Genomic DNA, 24,007 nt, shown 5'->3' on the forward strand with positions numbered 1-24,007 from the left:
TGTCTATGTCGATGGTTCGCTTGGAGTTACCCATGATCTTTTACGCTTAGGATTCTCGAAATATATCCACTTTTCATCGCCAGTCACAATACGATGGAGAAATGACTTTTTTTTGTACCTGGCGAGCAGCATTTCGCAAGTGGTTTTTCGGTTTTCCTGCTGTGTTTCATTCAGTTCATGTGGAACCCATTTTCCCATCCTCTGGATCTTTTCCATGGCTTTCATACGTATGGAGACGGCTTCTCGTGTCACATTTAATTGATTCGCGAGTTGTTGTATTTGAACGTTATCCTCATCCAACAATGATTGCAACTCGTTGTCTTCAAACTTTTTCAGTGGTCTTTCACGTACCTCGTTTCTCACGTCAAAATTGCCACTTTTGAATTTTTTAAACCACGAAAAGCACTGTGATTTACCAAGAGCATGTTCACTGTAAGTTTCGACAAACATTCGATGCGATTCTGCAGCGATTTTCTTCAAATGATAACAGGAAATCAATGTTGTCCGCAAATCGTAGATATTAAAAACTATGCTATTGTGTAAAACTTGTATTGTTGTGAGTTGCAAATCTTTATTATGTAGCGACTTTGTCGCCACCATGTATTATTCCGTAACGTTGAGCGTTTGTCGTGCAGACGGTCGCCGGGGTCGGCCGCATGGTCGAAGCCATTTGCTGCCGTCGCGTTTGGCGGATGTTTAGGCGAGAATCGAAGGCGGACTGTCTTTTGTCCTGGACAGATATAAAACCCCGGGAGGAACAGGTGGACGCCACTTGGTAACAATCGATTGCCGACGCGAGTCGCTGACCCGTATTTCGTGTATCCAAAAAAAGAATATAATAAAACGTTTTTGTTACTCCCGCAGTTTCGTGGTGTGGATCGACTAACAAGGGGAGACCACGTCCCATGGAACACCGATTTTTTTAAAATTTGGCACAGATGTTCTACTCGAAAAATAATTACACCCATATTTTGCCAAAAGTGTAGATAAGCCTCCGTTTTCGAAAAATTTTGAGTTAAAAATCAAAGTTCTTCGATCGAATTGAAATTTTACACAGACGCTCTACGTGCAATTTTAAGGATACGTATTTTTTATTTTACAAAAATAACGATTTTTATCGACGTGTGCCATAACTATCACAAAGTTAGCACTATTTGCGAAGGGGCAGCGTGGCCTGGTGGATAGTGAGACGTATCTCTGATACGATGGAGTAGGGTTTGAATCCCCGTGCTTGGTTTTTTTTTTTTTTTTACATATTCTACTTTCATTAGCAAGTCCAAATCCTCATGCGTGAAATTAATTTTTTTATATTTATTTTTATATATTTTATTTTGGATGTTTGGGAAGGTTGAAAAGGAAAGTATGAAGCATTTTAGAATTTAACAATTTGTTCATTTTTTATACACATTACAAACAGATGGGTGGCAATTATCATAAAAGCAGGGGAAACATAGTCGCTTCTCACACCATGCACATGTTATAAAGGACTGCTTTTCACAATTACATTTTTTATTGTCCTTAGGCGGAAAGCATACTTGATGAACGTTGAGGAAAATTTCACGACTCTCTGTCAATCCGGACGCGTAAAAAGCATATTTTGCCATTTTTTCAAATATCGGCGCGGATAATTGGTTATGAATAAGCGAATGCATTTTTATGGCGTCTTCCCTAGAATGAAGTGAACGATTCTCTTGTAAAATAAAAGTTGAATTTTGCATCTGTTTTAATAATATTTTAACTTGGCGGTAAAAATATACGTCGCAGGATTGACATATCGACGTGCATTGAGGTGGTACAATTTTTAATGTGCATGTTGCATTATTTTCGTCGTCGTAAAATAAGTTATCGTATAAACTGTTGTCAGTTTGACCAGACCACGAATCAACTATTAAACAGAATTCGTTCTTTTCGACATATGGTTTCAAAACATTTTCCAAAAATTCCTTGTAGCAAAGTGTAGTTAATTTCCCGGATTTTGTGCACGTGACAAATACGTTTTCGTACTGATTTATCAAACTCTTCACTGTGTTTAGTACCTGCGGACCGAAAGACCCTTTCGGTTCTTGCAAGCAAATGAATACTTTAGGTATTAATTTGCCTGCAAGAGTGACAGAGTATTGAGCTGTATACGAATGCGTCATCTTGGATATACTGTCTATTGCAATTTGTGTTGCCTTCTCCCCTTTATGCGATAGGCTTCTCTTTATATTAGTGCGATACTCGCATCCAGTCTGGTCTGTATTTATAATAAAATGTGGTGGTATTGTTCCTGTAGTTATAATATTTTTAGTCTGGTGTTGGAAACGTTTTGCCGATTCTTCTATTTCTTGTAATGTAATAATTTTCCGCCTAGAAACATATTTTGTGACTTGCCTTTGGCGGATATTATGTTTGCATTTAAAATTAATCAGCCAGCTACGTGAAGCAGAAAATCGAAATGTATCACTTATATACGGCATCGCAGCTGCAATCGCCCATTCTTGCAAAGTGCGTGTAGACACAGGAGCATACGCCTGTCTGGCTTCTGTAAATCGGGTATATGTCCACTTGTCGATATGGCGAAACTTATCATATTTTGTACCGCCAGATAAAATTTCCTCCTTCCAAACTGCTACCTGATCTTTGCGTTTTAAATGGAACCCACCCTTTGATTGTAAAGACTTTAAATTCCATTTGGGATGCTTTTCGGCTAGAGTAACAGTACGAATCTTTTCCTCTAACGTTGCCGCTTGAAATTTTCCACGCTTTTTGGGTGGAGACATCGTTACATCATAAGGTGCACTGCCCTTACTTGAAGGCGACGATGAGGTAGAACATGTTTCAACCTCTGCTACCACCGTAGACGAATCGGTGTCGTCAGGCATTTCATACTCTTCGTGGAGTTCGTCACTATTCAGGAAGCAAAACGTATCGTTCATTTCGTAGAAACATTTAAATAGTTTGTTGGCGATAATTTTTACGTGAGGCGTGAAGACATCACTTGGGTTGTCATTGATTATTCCTTGCTCTCGTAAAATATTTACGAAACACTGAACTGCGTCTGTTAATTCCTGCTTTGTCGGCTTGCACGATTCGTATGCAAAAACGTTGCTTTCTTCAGGATAAGCAACAGAACTCGACGCTTCTGACATTATTTCACTCCTATAATTATATTTTTTAAAAAAACAAATTTACTTACTAAAATTTTCTACTTGAAACTTTGAATTCTCCTAAAACTGCTATTAAAATTCACACTGACAAAACACTTTCTGCACACTCGTCAATTCAATAATGAAATGAAGTCACGCTTGCTGTAGGTCTCCCCACCCCCCTTCTAAACAATGGCTATTCGTTTTTCGGGAGAAGGAGGCCCATCCTACCTGCTTTATTACCTGCAGCTCGCAACCTTCTAACGGTCCCTCGCAACTAGCGTAAAAATAATTCCGATATACAAACCTTCTTTGATCCTAAATGTTTAAAATATTAAAGTAGTGCTGTTTGTGATAGTTATTGCACACGTCGATTGTTTAAAAATCGTTATTTTTGTAAAATAAAAAATACGTATCCTTAAAATTGCACGTAGAGCGTCTGTGTAAAATTTCAGTTCGATCGAAGAACTTTGATTTTTAACTCAAAATTTTTCGAAAACGGGGGCTTATCTATGCTTTTGGCAAAATGTGGGTCTAATTATTTTTCGAGTAGAACATCTGTGCCAAATTTAAAAAAAATCGGTGTTGCATGGGACGTGGTCTCCCCTTGTAAGTATTCCTTTCCTATACCGATTCCCCCACAATTACATGTCAAAACAAAAACATGGTGTCAATGAAACGGTCTAAAGGTAATAACATTAACAGCTAGCGTCACGTATGGGGAAACAGCTCTGCCCTGATTCTACCTACTTGGATCTAGCTCACAAACACACCTGAAAGAAAGCTACCTACCTACCTAACCCTATATTTAAAAAATAGCAAAATTCATTCTCTCAAATAACCACTCTACGGTTCTCATTCTCAATGTCCGGGCGCGACCTAAACTAGAGAAGAAGGACTCTCCAGGGTTCCTCCGGCATCCGGATACAATTGACTTCTTTCGCACTCTAATTGTGGACATATAAGTTTCTGGGGTGGACTGACAAAGGCTAGTGATTTTTGCGTATTTATATTATAGATAATATTTTAATATAATATAAAGTCTTTATATAATTTAATATAATACAAAGTCATTGATCAATTATATTGTATTTATTACTTTATTCTAATATGGAGTACTAGAATTATCGTGTATGGAAATGAATATATTCTAGGAACGAGATGCGGGAGGGTAAATAAAAGTCACTTTCACCGATATTTCTGCAAGATACACAAACGTTGTCACGCTCGGTCGCTATAACACTGTTTTATTTATTACAAAAGCCGATCTGTTTAGGAAAATGAGCCCACTGTTTCGCGTGCAGTCTCCCTGGTACTTATATCTCCGTACGATAATTGTCTTTGTCCTTTATAATCTGTTTTTGGCATATTCTTCAGTAATAATTCGACTATCTCGATCCTATAATCAACGTAACTTTGTTTTTTCCCGTTATTTATTTTGTTGAATAAAATGTACAAATTGAAAAGGGCAATATCGAACAGACAAAAAAAATTTTTCGGTATCCTTTCATATATTTTCTCATGATTGGAAAGCAGGCTAATATTTGGTCTTGTCGATCAATTCCAATCATTCCCTTGTACTCGATAACACAGTTTGGTCTCGAAGTACGATTGGATCCTTGCGTAGTCATTCTACTGTTTCGTGTTTTGTCGTCATAATATGAACATCTCGTTTATCTTTCCATTTTTCCGCGAGTATTCGATTGCAGCTTCTCATTGTGTATTCCCCCTTTTTTAATTTTACTTTGCACAAATCGTTTGGCATATTCTTTTTATTCACACGTGCTGTACCAATGACATTTGTTTTATAATTGAATGATAGTGTCATAAATAATTTTGGCGAAGAGTACCAATTATCTATGTATAAAGTGTGACCTCTGTACAACACTGATTGTGATAGTTCTTTGACAACACTTTCAGAAGCGCTATCATCACAATTTATTTTATCATGGCCTGTATATATTGTATTTTAAAGTCATAGCAATAACCTGAATCTGAGCCCTTTTTGATGGATTAAATTATTTATAAGATATGCGTCTCTTAAATTTCATGAGCGATTCATCGATAGTAATGTCCTTTTTCATTGTATATACTTCTTTAAATTTTTGATTCAAAACATTAGTCACAGGTTTTATTTTGCTCAATTTGTGTCTATTGGTAACTGGATTATTATTTGTGAAATGCAAACATCTTGTAATTTGCAGATATCTTTTCAGCGGCATTGCTTTTCCAAATATGGGCGTTTTTTATAATAGCCCTCTTCGACCAATTCATTTCAATTCTTGGTTTTTTCACCTGAGCCATTATTATGGACAATGCAAAACATCTTTTAATTTCATTAGAATCCACAGGAAACCAAGTGTCGTCGATTTTTCGGATTCTGTTTGGATTGATTCGTATTTGATCTGCGTATCGATTAGTTTCGGTTACAATATTCTCCCAGAACATATTATCAAATATTGTATTAAATATATCTAAATTCTCTTTTATTTCCTCCTAACTGACGTAAGGCTGCCTCTTATATGCCAGGAGTCATCGTATAATTCCAAATTTTTTGATTATTTCTTATTGTTAGAAACCAGTATGGGAGAAAGGTTTATAATGACAGGCCAGACACTTGTATAAATGCAACTAAGGTGCAAAACTATATAAGTATACGTTTATTATATATATATATATATATATATATATATACAATGGTATCAGTAAACATGTGGTAGATGAGGTTACTCGTAGGACACAGCGTGACCAAGTGAGCCAACGACAAAACATCCGAACTAAAATCATACAACATAGCGGTGCTCACTGAAGTCCCATTCACACATCTTACACACACAGTATGCATTGACTTTTCCTAACAATATTCTACGCCATCATACGATTAATATAATGTTTTCACATTATATCAATTTATGTTCTATTCAATCTATAATTCATGTAAACTTAATAAAAATATTTCATATATTTTATAAAAATTGTTTTATATATTTTTGTAAAAATTGTATAATAATCAAATTATGTAATATTTATTTATAACTTCAAAAAACGCGAGTGCAAGACGACCCTAGCCTGTACTAAAAAAATATGACAATTTGTGTTACTACTCACGGGTATTGAAAATACCCGTGGTTACTTGACTCGTTAAAAATATCAAGTGTACTACTGGTCACCCATGTTGATTCGGATCTTTCATCCTACAACGTGATTTGGGACCAGAGGAACATAAATTCATGCGACTTGCTCAATCGTAGAATGTAAATGCTCGGATAACGATGTTGACCATTTAAAATCATCAGCGAAGTCAGCATGGTCCTGCTGGTTTCCAGGTTCACAGACTGTAAAAAAATTGTAAGAAAACAATTTGAATCTATTGTTAAAACTATAGAGATTTTTAATTAAAAATTTGAAAGTATAAATTTATACTTATATTGTTCGCTCATGGAGTACCGCCCAATAATTCTCTTCAGTGATGCACTGATTCTAATACCGGTAACGAAAAGTTTTAATTTCAAATTAAAAAAATAATCAAGTTTATTAGATATTAAATTAGATTACCGCGACCGAAGATCAAGATCGACGAACAAATGACTCTATTCTCGCGATTTATAAAGCAAGAAGAGCCCCAATGCTCTGGAAGTAATTTGAAATTGCTTAAGAATCACTGATTCTATTCTTGCGTTTCCCTACCACGTAAACGAGAATGTAGTCATGGTCGCTTTGACCCCGAAAAACAATTTGTTACTACGCAGCAAATACTGAAGCTACCGGCCGCATTGCGTGCGGCCAACCAATTTCCTGGAAAGAAAAAGCTGAAAAGAATATTAAATGTTAGTTTATTACAGGTGGAAGGAATATAAGATAATAAGAATTGAATCACGCTCGTCTCTCTCTGTCTATTGTATCGCTCGTTAGACTTCTTGATCGCTTCTTTCATTCTTAAAAAATCCATCCCAAAATATATTATCAAAACTAGTAATAAATTATTTGAACAAGGTGATAACAAATTTATAATATTTAATAAAATTTAGATATCAGAGATTGATAGTATTAATAAAAGATAATATTAATACTATTTTTACACCTTTATATGATTTTAATACTGTCGAATTTCTCGTTGCTTGCGATTTCTTGGTGTTACAACTTCATCTTACGATGAGATTGTAAGAAGAATGCAAGAAAGCAATTAGTATTTATTTTTAAAATTTTAGAGATTTTTAATTAAAAATTTCAAAGTATAAATTTATACTATATTGTTCGTTCGTGGAGCACCGCCCAGTAATCGTCTTCAGTGATGCACTGACTCTAATCCCGGTAACGAAAAGTTTTAATTTCAAATTAAAAAAATAATCAAGTTTATTAGATATTAAATTAGATTACCGCGACCGAAGATCAAGATCGACGAACAAATGATTCTATTCTCGCGATTTATAAAGCAAGAAGAGCCCCAATGCTCTGGAAGTAATTTGAAATTGCTTAAGAATCACTGATTCTATTCTTGCGTTTCCCTACCACGTAAACGAGAATGTAGTCATGGTCACTTTGACCCCGAAAAACAATTTGTTACTACGCAGCAAACACTGAAGCTACCGGCCGCATTGCGTGCGGCCAACCAATTTCCTGGAAAGAAAAAGCTGAAAAGAATATTAAATATTAGTTTATTACAGGTGGAAGGAATGTAAGATAATAAGAATTGAATCACGCTAGTCTCTCTCTGTCTATTGTATCGCTCGTTAGACTTCTTGATCGCTTCTTTCATTCTTAAAAAATCCATCCCAAAATATATTATCAAAACTAGTAATAAATTATTTGAACACGGTGTTAACAGATTTAAAATATTTAATAAAATTTAGATATCAGAGATTGATGGTATTAATAAAAGATAATATTAATACTATTTTTACACCCTTATTTGATTTTAATACTGTCGAATTTCTCGTTGCTCGCGATTTCTTCTTGTTACAATTTCATCTTACGATGAGTTTGTAAGAAGAATACAAGAAAGCAATTAGAATTTATTTTTAAAATTCTAGAGATTTTTAATTAAAAATTTGAAAGTATAAATTTATACTTACATTGTTCGCTCATGGAGCACCGCCCAATAATTCTCGTCAGTGGTGCACTGACTCTAATCCCGGTAACGAAAAGTTTTAATTTCAAATTAAAAAAATAATCAAGTTTATTAGATATTAAATTAGATTACCGCGACCGAAGATCAAGATTGACGAACAAATGACTCTATTCTCGCGATTTATAAAGCAAGAAGAGCCCCAATGCTCTGGAAGTAATTTGAAATTGCTTAAGAATCACTGATTCTATTCTTTCGTTTCCCTACCACGTAAACGAGAATGTAGTCATGGTCGCTTTGACCCCGAAAAACAATTTGTTACTACGCAGCAAATACTGAAGCTACCGGCCGCATTGCGTGCGGCCAACCAATTTCCTGGAAAGAAAAAACTGAAAAGAATATTAAATGTTAGTTTATTACAGGTGGAAGGAATATAAGATAATAAGAATTGAATCACGCTAGTCTCTCTCTGTCTATTCTATCGCTCGTTAGACTTCTTGATCGCTTCTTTCATTCTTAAAAAATCCATCCCAAAATATATTATCAAAACTAGTAATAAATTATTTGAACACGGTGTTAACAGATTTAAAATATTTAATAAAATTTAGATATCAGAGATTGATGGTATTAATAAAAGATAATATTAATACTATTTTTACACCCTTATTTGATTTTAATACTGTCGAATTTCTCGTTGCTCGCGATTTCTTGTTGTTACAACTTCATCTTACGATGAGATTGTAAGAAGAATGCAAGAAAGCAATTAGTATTTATTTTTAAAATTCTAGAGATTTTTAATTAAAAATTTCAAAGTATAAATTTATACTATATTGTTCGTTCGTGGAGCACCGCCCAGTAATCGTCTTCAGTGATGCACTGACTCTAATCCCGGTAACGAAAAGTTTTAATTTCAAATTAAAAAAATAATCAAGTTTATTAGATATTAAATTAGATTACCGCGACCGAAGATCAAGATCGACGAACAAATGATTCTATTCTCGCGATTTATAAAGCAAGAAGAGCCCCAATGCTCTGGAAGTAATTTGAAATTGCTTAAGAATCACTGATTCTATTCTTGCGTTTCCCTACCACGTAAACGAGAATGTAGTCATGGTCACTTTGACCCCGAAAAACAATTTGTTACTACGCAGCAAACACTGAAGCTACCGGCCGCATTGCGTGCGGCCAACCAATTTCCTGGAAAGAAAAAGCTGAAAAGAATATTAAATATTAGTTTATTACAGGTGGAAGGAATGTAAGATAATAAGAATTGAATCACGCTAGTCTCTCTCTGTCTATTGTATCGCTCGTTAGACTTCTTGATCGCTTCTTTCATTCTTAAAAAATCCATCCCAAAATATATTATCAAAACTAGTAATAAATTATTTGAACACGGTGTTAACAGATTTAAAATATTTAATAAAATTTAGATATCAGAGATTGATGGTATTAATAAAAGATAATATTAATACTATTTTTACACCCTTATTTGATTTTAATACTGTCGAATTTCTCGTTGCTCGCGATTTCTTCTTGTTACAATTTCATCTTACGATGAGTTTGTAAGAAGAATACAAGAAAGCAATTAGAATTTATTTTTAAAATTCTAGAGATTTTTAATTAAAAATTTGAAAGTATAAATTTATACTTACATTGTTCGCTCATGGAGCACCGCCCAATAATTCTCGTCAGTGGTGCACTGACTCTAATCCCGGTAACGAAAAGTTTTAATTTCAAATTAAAAAAATAATCAAGTTTATTAGATATTAAATTAGATTACCGCGACCGAAGATCAAGATTGACGAACAAATGACTCTATTCTCGCGATTTATAAAGCAAGAAGAGCCCCAATGCTCTGGAAGTAATTTGAAATTGCTTAAGAATCACTGATTCTATTCTTTCGTTTCCCTACCACGTAAACGAGAATGTAGTCATGGTCGCTTTGACCCCGAAAAACAATTTGTTACTACGCAGCAAATACTGAAGCTACCGGCCGCATTGCGTGCGGCCAACCAATTTCCTGGAAAGAAAAAGCTGAAAAGAATATTAAATGTTAGTTTATTACAGGTGGAAGGAATATAAGATAATAAGAATTGAATCACGCTCGTCTCTCTCTGTCTATTGTATCGCTCGTTAGACTTCTTGATCGCTTCTTTCATTCTTAAAAAATCCATCCCAAAATATATTATCAAAACTAGTAATAAATTATTTGAACAAGGTGATAACAAATTTATAATATTTAATAAAATTTAGATATCAGAGATTGATAGTATTAATAAAAGATAATATTAATACTATTTTTACACCTTTATATGATTTTAATACTGTCGAATTTCTCGTTGCTTGCGATTTCTTGGTGTTACAACTTCATCTTACGATGAGATTGTAAGAAGAATGCAAGAAAGCAATTAGTATTTATTTTTAAAATTTTAGAGATTTTTAATTAAAAATTTCAAAGTATAAATTTATACTATATTGTTCGTTCGTGGAGCACCGCCCAGTAATCGTCTTCAGTGATGCACTGACTCTAATCCCGGTAACGAAAAGTTTTAATTTCAAATTAAAAAAATAATCAAGTTTATTAGATATTAAATTAGATTACCGCGACCGAAGATCAAGATCGACGAACAAATGATTCTATTCTCGCGATTTATAAAGCAACAAGAGCCCCAATGCTCTGGAAGTAATTTGAAATTGCTTAAGAATCACTGATTCTATTCTTGCGTTTCCCTACCACGTAAACGAGAATGTAGTCATGGTCACTTTGACCCCGAAAAACAATTTGTTACTACGCAGCAAACACTGAAGCTACCGGCCGCATTGCGTGCGGCCAACCAATTTCCTGGAAAGAAAAAGCTGAAAAGAATATTAAATATTAGTTTATTACAGGTGGAAGGAATGTAAGATAATAAGAATTGAATCACGCTAGTCTCTCTCTGTCTATTGTATCGCTCGTTAGACTTCTTGATCGCTTCTTTCATTCTTAAAAAATCCATCCCAAAATATATTATCAAAACTAGTAATAAATTATTTGAACACGGTGTTAACAGATTTAAAATATTTAATAAAATTTAGATATCAGAGATTGATGGTATTAATAAAAGATAATATTAATACTATTTTTACACCCTTATTTGATTTTAATACTGTCGAATTTCTCGTTGCTCGCGATTTCTTCTTGTTACAATTTCATCTTACGATGAGTTTGTAAGAAGAATACAAGAAAGCAATTAGAATTTATTTTTAAAATTCTAGAGATTTTTAATTAAAAATTTGAAAGTATAAATTTATACTTACATTGTTCGCTCATGGAGCACCGCCCAATAATTCTCGTCAGTGGTGCACTGACTCTAATCCCGGTAACGAAAAGTTTTAATTTCAAATTAAAAAAATAATCAAGTTTATTAGATATTAAATTAGATTACCGCGACCGAAGATCAAGATTGACGAACAAATGACTCTATTCTCGCGATTTATAAAGCAAGAAGAGCCCCAATGCTCTGGAAGTAATTTGAAATTGCTTAAGAATCACTGATTCTATTCTTTCGTTTCCCTACCACGTAAACGAGAATGTAGTCATGGTCGCTTTGACCCCGAAAAACAATTTGTTACTACGCAGCAAATACTGAAGCTACCGGCCGCATTGCGTGCGGCCAACCAATTTCCTGGAAAGAAAAAACTGAAAAGAATATTAAATGTTAGTTTATTACAGGTGGAAGGAATATAAGATAATAAGAATTGAATCACGCTAGTCTCTCTCTGTCTATTCTATCGCTCGTTAGACTTCTTGATCGCTTCTTTCATTGTTAAAAAATCCATCCCAAAATATATTATCAATACTAGTAATAAATTATTTGAACAAGGTGATAACAGATTTAAAATATTTAATAAAATTTAGATATCAGAGATTGATAGTATTAATAAAAGATAATATTAATACTATTTTTACACCTTTATTTGATTTTAATACTGTCGAATTTCTCGTTGCTCGCGATTTCTTGGTGTTACAATTTCATCTTACGATGAGATTGTAAGAGAAATACAAGAAAGCAATTAGAATTTATTTTTAAAATTCTAGAGATTTTTAATTAAAAATTTCAAAGTATAAATTTATACTATATTGTTCGTTCGTGGAGCACCGCCCAGTAATCGTCTTTAGTGATGCACTGACTCTAACCTTATCAGTTCGCTTTTCGTTCCCGCAGACACTAGTCCCCGTCTTCTCAGTATTTCTCTTACTTGGGCGACCGTGAAGCTTTCTGCGCTCTTCTCTTGTTCCATCATGAATATATTATACTCAAATAAACTCACCGTGTTTTATGTACATTGCGGTCAGTGTGATGATCCCGAACGAGCCCTCAAGTTGTGGGATTATCTTTATCACTTTCTGGGTTATTTACCCATCAGCTGTTCAGCCGTGCTAAACAGTACGTGAAAGGGGTTGTACCTATGATTCGATGCATTGTGGTGTTTATGCATTGTTGCGCTACCTCTAAATATTTATACCATTCTTTGCGTCTCGGGTGTGCCAATTTCGTCAACAAAGGCAAGAGAGTACGATTCACGCGCTCCACCTGACCATTCCCTCTCGGAACGCCGGTCGTGATCAGCTGATGTTGAATTTTTTGCTCTTCACAATATTTCGCGAATTCTCCCGAAGTAAAAGCTGCTCCGCAATCAAATATGATTCTACGGGAGTTTTCAAACACGGCCGATTGTTTTTGTAATTTTTACACTACTTCTACGGCTCCCGTGCTTTTAGTAGCGTACTTGTAACGCTTCTGTTTTCGCCACGGAAAAATGGCCTCTCTCGTGGGCCTGTCGGATAACTTGATTGCGCATTGAATTCGGAACTACCAATAATAGATTATCGTCTACTTCCTTGAACAATAAATCTCCGCGTACCGCGTAGACCTCGATATTTCCCTGCATCGCGAGATCTAATATTCTTTCGACGTCTTTATCCTCGCGCTGCGCCCGCCTAAACTGCGACGTTATGGTGTTGTCGCGCGCTTCTAACACGAGGCACTTTGGCAGCGGACTACGACTGAGTGCGTCGACGTGCATCATACTTTTCCCCGACCTATGCTTTATTTCGTACTGATACTCTTCTAACAGTAGAGCCCATCTCGCTACCCGAACGCACAGGTCCTTTTTACGCATGGTTAGTGCGAACGCTCGACAATCCGTGAGTATCTTAAATGGTATACCTAATAAATACACTCGAAATTTTCGCAACGCTTTTATAATTGCTAGCACTTCTAACTCGTAGCTTGTATATCGCGATTCTGCCGGAGTAGTTTTCCCGCTTGCGTAATACACGGGGTGCATCCTATCGGCCTTCGCGCTCCTTTGGAGGAGTATCGCGCCGTAGCCGTGTATCGTTGCGTCGGTATGTAACTGTGTCTGGGCACCCTGACTATACAAACATAGTACCGGTTCCTCGCTTAACCCTTTTAGTGCCGGACGAAAAAGAGGTGCCTATGCGAGAATAACCGACCGAATTTCACAGTTTTACTAGGGTTTGGGAAAATACTCATAAAAACCAAACAGGAAACAATATTTACATGATTCAAAAAGCAGTATACTAAGGATGAAACAGAGAACAAAACAATGACACTAGTTTTTCTTTACTCGTTTAAAATTATATAAATAACAAAGGTAAAAGTCTCCATAAGAAAAAGTAAACGTTGAGTTCTCTCTTTCAAAACGTATTTGCGCATACAAGAAGCCATCTTTTCATCATAATTCTATATAGACCAATTATTATGAAGTATATATTTTGCATTTATGTAACATCTAAATATATTTTGCTATTATGTAATAAGATAAACAATATTACATAACAAAAATAAAAGAAGAGATCGATTGCATAGTGCGGGCGATAAACGGATTTTATCTGCTGCAAGACAAGCAATCGGTATAGGTACTACAACATTGCTGAAACAAAATTTTACTATCACAAATATTGCTATTTGGTTATCTAGCTATTGCAAATATGTAACATTTCATTTTTATAACACACCCAAATCATTTTCGTATTATAGCATTGATGTTTGCTAATACATACACCGTGTAACCCTTTACCGCAATGAATACAAATTGTGCGTGATCTTCGTACAGGTCCACCGTCCCTCCTACTACAAACAATACAAACTTTTTCTCGCCTTTGAGGAAGTTTGCGAATACCTGGGCCTGCGGTATTGCTCGATGTTTCACACACTGGCCTTTCAACATTACTCTTTACCGTCATTCATTCGGGTGTTATTGATTGGATGATACCGGTTATAAATTCCAGTCGGGTCATAGCCGTTCCTTCTATGTTCAGTTGATATAAAATATACGCATTCAGAACCATGCGTGAAAATACGGAAAATACAACTTTTTTCCAATACTTCACTGCTCTTCGTTCATCTAAATATGCATAGACCATCATGTCTGAAACATCTATACCTCCCATATATTTATTATAATCAGCTACGATAGCTGGTATTTCTCCTTCTCTCTCCTGATTGGACCTTCGCCTTGATCTGGTTGTATTTGCGGCTGTTCCGTGTGTTGATAATAGTAACACATTTTTTGTTTGTGATTTTTTTTCTCTATAACCTAATAATAGTAATTCACGATTTCGCAAATATTTAAATTCGCCCACATTTAGTTTTTGCTTCATCTGCGGTGGGATATATTTCCTGTTACTTCGAATTGTTCCGGTGAAAAATATTTGCTTGCTAAACAGATATCTTGCTAACGTCATACTGGTAAAAAAATTATCGGCTATTATATGGTATCCCTTCATCAAGTAATTACCCATATTTAGTAACTTGTCTATTACGACATGAGCAAGGCCTTTTTGTTTTATTTCAATTTTGTCACGTTCGTCTTTGGCTCCCCGATAGCAATAAAATGAGAGACAATAGTGTGTGATTGCATCAGTTAGCATCCAAAATTTGATCCCCCATTTATGGTGCTTCTTATTCGGCAAATACTGAGTTAGTGATGATTTGGTCTTTGTGCCTACCAATGATTTGTCTATGCTGAGCTGTTGATTCGGTGAATAATAGTACCTGAATTTTCTATTTGCATGTGCAACAACGCATTCAAATTTTGCTGCTGCGTCGTAGTCTGGGCTGTTCCGTGGTGCTAAGGTTGTATTGTCCACAGTATGAAAGAACTTACATAATAATTGGAATCTATTACGGCTAAACATTTGCCCAAACCATGGAATATACCTATGGTTTGTTGACCAGTAACTAAACATTGTAGGTCTACGGGTTATTCCCATCTCGAGTAAGACGGCTATAAAAGCCTTTATCTCTGGAACTGTGGCTTTCTTCCAGTTCATTGTTCTAGATGCAATTGATATTCTGGGCGTGCTGTCGAAAAATGCTTTTGCGTACCGATTTGTTTCTGTTTTCAAGATCTCAAGAAATTCAAAAATGAAGAATAAATTGAAATAAATAATAGGTAAAGAATTCTTCGGTGGCATATGTTTTGGACCCACTGTTTCCAAAAATAATGGGCGTGGGTTATATTGCGTATCATTTCCAACAGTAACTTCAGTGAAATCCCTAAAAGATTCCTCACTATCGCTAATATGTACATCTTGCCCCTCTTCTTGGTCAGTTTCACTATCGCTTAGTATTTGGCGAACATTCCGTCGTCTCGGTACACATAACTGATCATCACTATCAGAATCTTCTTCATTTATTTCAAGCTCGCTAATAAACCGAACTATTTCTTCGTCCTCCATATTTGGAAAAGGGCACAGCTTTTTGAAGAAAACTGTTGAAAAATGTCTCGGTTTTTGTCACAAAAGAACGTCACAGCACACGGGTTAGAAACTCTTTCTATAAAAGTCAAGCAAAGACTGAAAGAAGGATCTTAGCCCCGATGAAGTCGTGGCATACGAACTCTCAGATAACTATCATAAACAGTTCAACTTGGGGGCTAGAAGAGTGTCTGGCGTCGAGTGTCCATCTTATCGCTCCAGCGTAAACAGGGTCCCAGCACACTCCGGTATAGAATGTGTAAAATGTCAGACCCAAATCGGTTTACAAATTCTTTGTCAACGAAATTTGATTATTTATAATCAAATTAGATCATTTATAAATTTATTAACAGATAAAGTTGTCTCGTAATGCGAAGAATAAGACGTTATTACACACACGACGATATATCGTCGTCCGGCACTAAAAGGGTTAATATTTCTTTCAATCTACCGAAAGCTGCCCTTTCCTCCTCGCCAAAAAAACGTACTCCCATTTTTAATAGGTTACAGAGAGGGCGCGCTATGGTGGCATATTGAAGTACGAACTTCCGGAAATATCCACTTAACCCTAGGAAACTTTGTAGAAAATATAAAGAATATGCTCCTTCTAGGAACAATAGAAGTATTCACACAATAACTACACGAACTGATGATATCACATTCTTTAATATTAATGTCTTTCTATAAATAAGTACAATGCAACTCACGCAGACCATGCGCCTATAGAACGATACATGTCAACAGGCAGTGTAAGAAGGAGAAGGTGTCGCCACTTGGTTGCGTGCTTATTGCCGCGCGAATATGAATTCCTCAACAAACTTCGTACCTGTTTCGCGTTACCCGTACATGCATATTCTGTACTATATGACTTAAACATTAGGTTGGGGAAAAAGAAATCCATTATTTTTGCGTGAAATTCAAAACTTTATTTAAGATGTTTCGGATTGTCTGATTTGGGTCAAATATGCACCGTTTTGCTGTATAATTTGTTGCCATTTTAAAGGTAGCTTCATAATGCCTCTCTCATAGAAGTCTTGGTCCTTATTGGTGAAAAACTCTAGTAATCTGTTTTCACAAACTTCTCTTGATCGCAATTTCTTATCACTCAGGAAGTTTTGCAATGCGAGAAAAAGGTGGTAATCGCTTGGTGCCAGGTCCGGATCCCAACCAAGCTACCGGAGTTTCTGGCGAGTCACTACAGACGTGTGTGGTCTTGCGTTGTCCTGATGAAACACAACACCTCTTCTGTTGGCCAACGCTGGCCGTTTTTAGTCAATCGCTAGCTTCAAACGGTCCAGTTGTTGACAGTAGAGATCTGAATTTAGTGTTTGGCCATACGGAAGCAACTCATAATAAATGATTCCTTTGAAGTCCCACCAAATACACAGTAGAACCTCCCTGGCCGTTAGTCCTGGTTTGGCCACCGTTTGAACTGCTTCACCACGCTTTGACCACGATCGTAATCGCACAATATTGTCGTATGTGACCCATTGACAAAAAACAGCAAAAGAATTTTTTTGGTGTGAAATGTCATCTCGACAACGAGCATAAACTTGAAATTGTTTGATCGATACTTTACGAGATATCGATCATTACAGCCATCTACCGAGAAAATAATGGATTTCTTTTTCCCTAACCTAATATTTAACTTCATCTTTTAGAAAACAACATTTTTCCAGTTAATAACCAATCCGGCCTCACTCGCAGTCGCTAGCACCGCTCGCAGTTTCTTAATTCCTGATTTGCGATCCTCGAAAGGTATTATGAGGTCGTCTAAAGGGTGCGCCGTTAGAATTCGGACAAAAGAAGTTTTGTGCAAAAAGTTGTTTATTTAAGCCAATATACAAAAATACAAAAAATGCTGTTATACCTCATTTAAAGGCTCTTTGCTGATAACTTTTATTCTATATAGCCACCCTGTACCTCTATAACCTGCTCGATTCTTGATCTAAAGCGCGAGCACGCTGACTTCAATCGGTCGCGTTTCATGGCCGTGAACTCTGACTCGATAGCAGCTCGCAGGGAGTTGACGTTAGAGTGCCTGCACTTGTTAGTGTGTCTCTCGATTACGTCCCACACATAGTAGTCCAATGGGTTTAGGTCGGGACTGTTAGGAGGCCAGAAATCCTTCGACCAAAACATGTCGACATTATCAGAGAGCCAATTTTGAACAAGATGACTCGTGTGAGCAGGTGCACCATCTTGTTGAAATAAATGCGACCTTCTAGAAGCCATGGTCTCCATCCACGGCTTTATTACTGTCTTCAGGACCTCCAAATAAACCTCCTTTGTCACTCTTTCGCCTTTTTGGAAGAAATGCGGCGGCATGGCATCGCCCTCACTTGAGACGACGCTCAAAACGTGAACACTGGCTGGAAATTTGGTTTTGCCCACAACAAGGACATCCTCGGGATTGTGGGTAAGCCAACGGTCGTTCCTCCGGTTCACTTTGGCATCCACAGTGAAAATTTTTTCATCAGAAAAAAACCTAATGTGACCAGCAGTTTCGTGTTTTAATGAACACAGAAGCAAATTACAACGGGCAAGTCTTTTAAGCTTGGCGGCTTCAGAGACCATCTGACGGACTTTGAGAATGTAGGAAACATATCTAAAATCCTCTTGAGCGATTCGACGGACGACCGTTTCACTCACCCCCAAGACGGAGGCCAATTTTCGAAGTGAAGTCCCCGGATCTTCGAAAATCATGTCTTGGACCCTTTGAATGATTTCTGGCGTCCTTGTTGATTTTTGTCTAACCTGAACTTTTCTCGCCGGAGAAGGAGAACCCTTCTCGAAACTCTCTGAGGCTGCGTATCTCTTCGCAACGTCGTATACCGTCGATCTGGAGTACCCAAAGAATTTTATAATTTCGACCGGCGTTCTCCCGGCGCAAAGGCTTTCTATAATCGCCGCTCTTCTATTGTATTCCGCGCTTGGCTTGACGAGCTCTGCCATTTTGAGGTTATAGAAGTCTTATTGACATATTTAACTAACTTCAGCGCCAATTAGCACCAACCTCTGAATTCTAATATGATGGGAACTTCAAATTCAATTCAGTCCGGATTCTAACGGTGCACTCTATATATACGTTAAAACAGTTTTGTCGCGTATGAGGTCTTTAAAAACGGCGCTTATGTATCTCTGGAATAGCGACGGCGAATTGCATAGGCCGAACAGGACTCGAAGAAACTCGAAGTGCCCGTCGGGGACAACAAAAGCAGTGAATTTTCGGCTCTGTACCTCTAACGCCACGTGGAAAAACTCGTTCTTTAAGTTTAACGCACTGTAAAACTTCGCGCTCTGAAGCAATCCAATTGGTCTTCTATGAGCAGTAACGGATACCGATCGCGGATTACTTTTTCATTTAAACACCTGTAGCTGATGCACAGACGTATTGTACCGTCCTTCTTTTTGACTATCACGACGGGACTTGCATATTCCGACAGGGACGGTTGTATTATTAGGTTGGCCAAAAAGTTCGTGCTATTTTTAGCTTGTATATTAGCGAACGTGTTGGGCGGATATAAATGACGTACACGTGAATACTTATACAAACCAATATATTCAAAGTAATTAGCAAAATATAAACAATAATGAACAGATTAAACTGTATAACTATAGCAACTGAAATGTATAACTTTGTAATGGGCTTTTGTAATCGGCATACTTTTTGCCACGATGGCACGAATCTTAGAAGCGCTTCCAGAACTTTCTTTTTTTTTCGTCTCGGTGAACTGTGGTGGGGATGGGCCGTTGCAACGCCATCTTACACTGCCCAAATCTATTAATTTATCATCCTATACATATGCATGTTCACATACATACATTCTTACACTTCCCCTTAAATTAATAGATACCCTTAATTTGTTGTTAACAGCATTTTGGTAAACTTTAAATGCTTTATACTGTTCAATCCTTTAGTAAGAATATCAGCGATCATTTCATCCGTGCACAAATGCTTTAACTTTATTTTTCCTTCATTTATTATGTCTCGAATGAAGTGGTGTCTTATGGCTACGTGCTTAGTCCTGGCGTGATACACAGGATTCTTTGCAAGTTTTAGTGCACTTGCATTATCATTATATACTGTGAGATCACACTCAAATCTCACACCCAACTCCAAAAACATATGGAATAAGTGGCCTCCTTACAGGCATCCGTGATTGCGATATACTCAGCCTCTGTAGTTGACAATGCCACCGTGCGTTGTTTCCGTGACTCCCACGTTATTGGGCCACCATTAAAATAAAACACATAGCCAGTATATGAGTGTCTATCGTTTGTGCAACTATCCCAGTCGGCATCTGTAAAACCTTCCAAACAAATTTTATCTCTTTTATAGCATATGCTATAATTAGTTCTTCCTTTTAAATATCGCAATACTCTTTTGGCTGCTTCCCAATGTGCTTTCCTGTAACAATTATTAAATTGGCTTAAGTGGCTTACGGCGTGAGCTATGCCAGGTCTAGTACATACGGCGAGGTACATGAGACTTCCAATCAACTCCCTATATGGATATTTCTTCTCAATCACATCATCGTTCCAATTATCTTTTGTTAATACAAAAACATTTCAATTTCTTTATTTTATTTATATCCTTGGCGATTATTAGTATATCGTCCACATATACCACCAACATCAACATATCTTCCCTTATATTTTGGTAGTAAAAGCATGGATCAAAATTACTGGTAGTTAATCCAATCATTAATAATTCTTTGCTTAGTCTTTCATGCCATATTCTTCCAGCTTGTTTTAATCCATATATTGCCTTCTTTAGTTTACACACCTTATTTCCTGATTTCAGTTCATTCAACATATTTGAAGCCTTTGCCTTTATGTGATTGTCTAACTTCAACTTTAATTAATTTCTTTAGCATTGTCTCCAGATTCCCGGGTATTTCCATATATATATCTTCATCTAATTGGCCATGCAGATATGCTGTACTAATGTCTATTTGGTGAATACACATTTTGTAAAATGATGCTATGGAAACAGCTATTCGAATTGTACTTATTCGAGCTACAGGTGCAAACGTTTCGCCAAAATCAATGCCGGGCCTTTGACTGAATCCACGGGCAACTAATTTTGCTTTCTTTTTACTAAACTTTCCGTCTGCCCCATACTTTCTTGATAGTACCATCCGACAGCTTACAATGTTTCTTTCTTTTGGCCGTTCAATTACGTCCCAAGCATCCTTTACTATCATTGACTTTATTTCCTTCGTCATGGCCAATATCCAGTCATCAGACTCAGATCCGGATAGTGCTGTACTTATGGGGACTTCAGTAGCATGCCCAACGAAATCAGTTACTTCGTCTTGATCTTGTGCGTAATGATACATTTTTTTAGGTCTCCCTCTGTTTCCTGTTCTGATGAATCGAGGTCGTCCCCTTCTTCTTAGTATTGTGGTATCTTCATTTTCATTTTCAATTTCCTCGTCAGATCTTTCATCATTATCAACCTTTTTATTACACACATCAAAATCGATGTCGATCATATTTCCTTTATTATTTTCATTTGATTCTTTATCTTTAATTTGAAATGGTGTATCTGTAAATTTGGCGTTTCTACTTATTATAATGCGATTGGTACTAGTATCCAATAGTCTGTATCCCTTCGAGTTTTCATCAAACACCACAAATCTGAGTTCTTTCGCTTTTTCATCCAATTTCTTTCTTAATTCCTTAGGGATGTGCGAGTATACTTTTGATCCAAAGATATGTATATCGTTTAGGTTTGGTTTTGTGACACCCCACCTTTCATACGGTGTTGTTCCTGTAGCCTTAGTGAACAACCTATTTTGTAAGTAATTTGCGAAGCTTACGGCTTCACCCCAATATACTTTATTCAGATTTGCTTTAATTAATAAACATCTTGCCATTTCAATCAACGACCTATTCTTTCGTTCGGCCACACCATTTTGTTCCGGGGTATACGATGTTGTATATTGGTTCTTGATTCCTTCTCTCAAAAACAGTTCCTTCATTTCTTGATTGATGTATTCTCTTCCTCTATCCGTCCTGAAAATCTTCGGTGTTTTGTTATACATGGTTTTGACATATTTTATGAATTCTTTTATTTTATTTGATACTTCATATTTATGACCCAATAGATATATAAATGTATATCTACTGTAATCGTCAATTAGAGTGAGAATATATCGTTTCTGACCTGGTGTTATTTGTTCCATTGGCCCACATACATCTGAGTGAATGAGATCTAAAATACCTTTTGATTTGCTTGTTGATTTAGATGGGCAGGGTCTTCGCGTCATTTTACCCTTCTGGCAAGTTTCACAGACTTCCCTTAATTCGCAATCCTTTATTTTTACGCCTTCAATTACCCCCTTCGATATCATGTTGTTAATATCTTCAATATTTCTGTGTCCAAGCTTTTGATGCCAAGTATGTTGACATTCGGGAGTATGTTGTAACTTTGTTGTTGACAATACTTTATGTGCGTGTTTCAGCTTGTATAAGTTTCCACATAGTGCAGCTGTGGTAATTATTTTATTATCATTGCCTATTATACACTCGTCGTGTGTGAATGTAACCCTTAAATCATTTTCTGTTAGTCTTTTAACAGATATTAAATTTTCTTTAAGACTTGGGATATACAATACATTCTTTATGGTCACATTTGTAATATCCCCTGCATTGTTTTCACACATAATTCTTATATCTCCTATTCCTTCAATATTTATGAGTGAACCATTTGCCAATCGGACCTTTTCCTTATGACACTCATCAAATATTCTAAAGAGACTCTTATTGTTGGACATATGGCTTGTGGCACCCGAGTCAATATACCAATCGTTATTTTTACATTTTACTTTATCGGTCACACTGAAACATATATCGCTACTATTGACTTCTTTATGAGTTACTTGACTAACCTTTTGTCGGGGTCCTTCCTTTTCTTTCCATCTCTTATACTTTATGCAGTCCTTTTTTAAATGTCCTGGCTTTTTACAGAAAAAACATATAATTTCACTGCGTGGAGATTGTCTTGGTTTATTTTTATCTAACTTTGGTCTTTGTGAAATATTTAGAACTTTTTCGTTTTCTTCAGTATTTTCCTTTTGATGTGACCTTCTTGTAGCTTCCTCAATTAGTCTGCCTTTTACCATTTCCAAGGTTAAATCTGCTTCACTTCTGGTTTCCAATGTTGTTATTAGTGCGTTGAATGACTCTGGAAGACTACTCAATAACATTGCAATGATTAATTTATCCTTTAGTGCTTCCCCTTGGGCAGCGAGCTGATCCACGAGGTCTAGCATTCCATTTATGTGTTTCTCCATATCACCATATTCCGTTAATTTTAAATTACAAATTTTCTTAAGTAGGAATACCTGATTACTCAATGATGCCTTTTGGTGATAGTTCTGCAATGTTTCCCACGTTTCCTTTGCACTTACTGAGTCCTTTATGTGCCTTAACTGATCATCCTCGACTAACAACCCAATCGTGGCTCTTGCCTGTCCATCGGTTTTCATCCATTTCTCATTTGCAACCTCTGGTGCATTAATTATCGTATGCCATAAATCTTCCTTTATTAGTAACAATTCCACCTTTGTTTTCCATATTTGGTAATTTTTATTATTTAATTTTGCGATACTAAAACGTGTTTCCGCCATTTTTCTTTATAACACGTGCACTGGGCCCATAACCTATTAGCGAACGTGTTGGGCGGATATAAATGACGTACACGTGAATACTTATACAAACCAATATATTCAAAGTAATCAGCAAAATATAAATAATAATGAACAAATTAAACTGTATAACTATGGCAACTGAAATGTATAACTTTGTAATGGACTTTTGTAATCGGCTTTTTGCCACGATGGCACGAATCTTAGAAGCGCTTCCAGAACTTTCTTTTTTTTTCGTCTCGGTGAACTGTGGTGGGGATGGGCCGTTGCAACGCCATCTTACACTGCCCAAATCTATTAATTTATTATCCTATACATATGCATGTTCACATACATACATTCTTACATTGTAAGTAAAGAACGATATTTTAAATAAAAGGTGTTGTCT

At 36.3% G+C, this 24,007-nt stretch overlaps 1 protein-coding gene across 1 annotated transcript; it reads right to left on the reverse strand.

Moving 5' to 3' along the window:
* Window positions 1–18,057: 18,057 nt before the first annotated feature.
* LOC143348207 (uncharacterized) lies at window positions 18,058–20,090 on the reverse strand. The gene is given in 4 exon segments (XM_076778189.1): window positions 18,058–18,147; window positions 18,149–18,351; window positions 18,517–18,933; window positions 19,868–20,090. Coding segments are annotated over 4 exon segments (933 nt in total).
* Between the last annotated feature and the right edge of the window lie 3,917 nt (window positions 20,091–24,007).

This window comes from Colletes latitarsis, chromosome 11 (assembly GCF_051014445.1).
Source record: "Colletes latitarsis isolate SP2378_abdomen chromosome 11, iyColLati1, whole genome shotgun sequence".
Classification (NCBI taxonomy): Eukaryota; Metazoa; Arthropoda; class Insecta; order Hymenoptera; family Colletidae; genus Colletes; species Colletes latitarsis.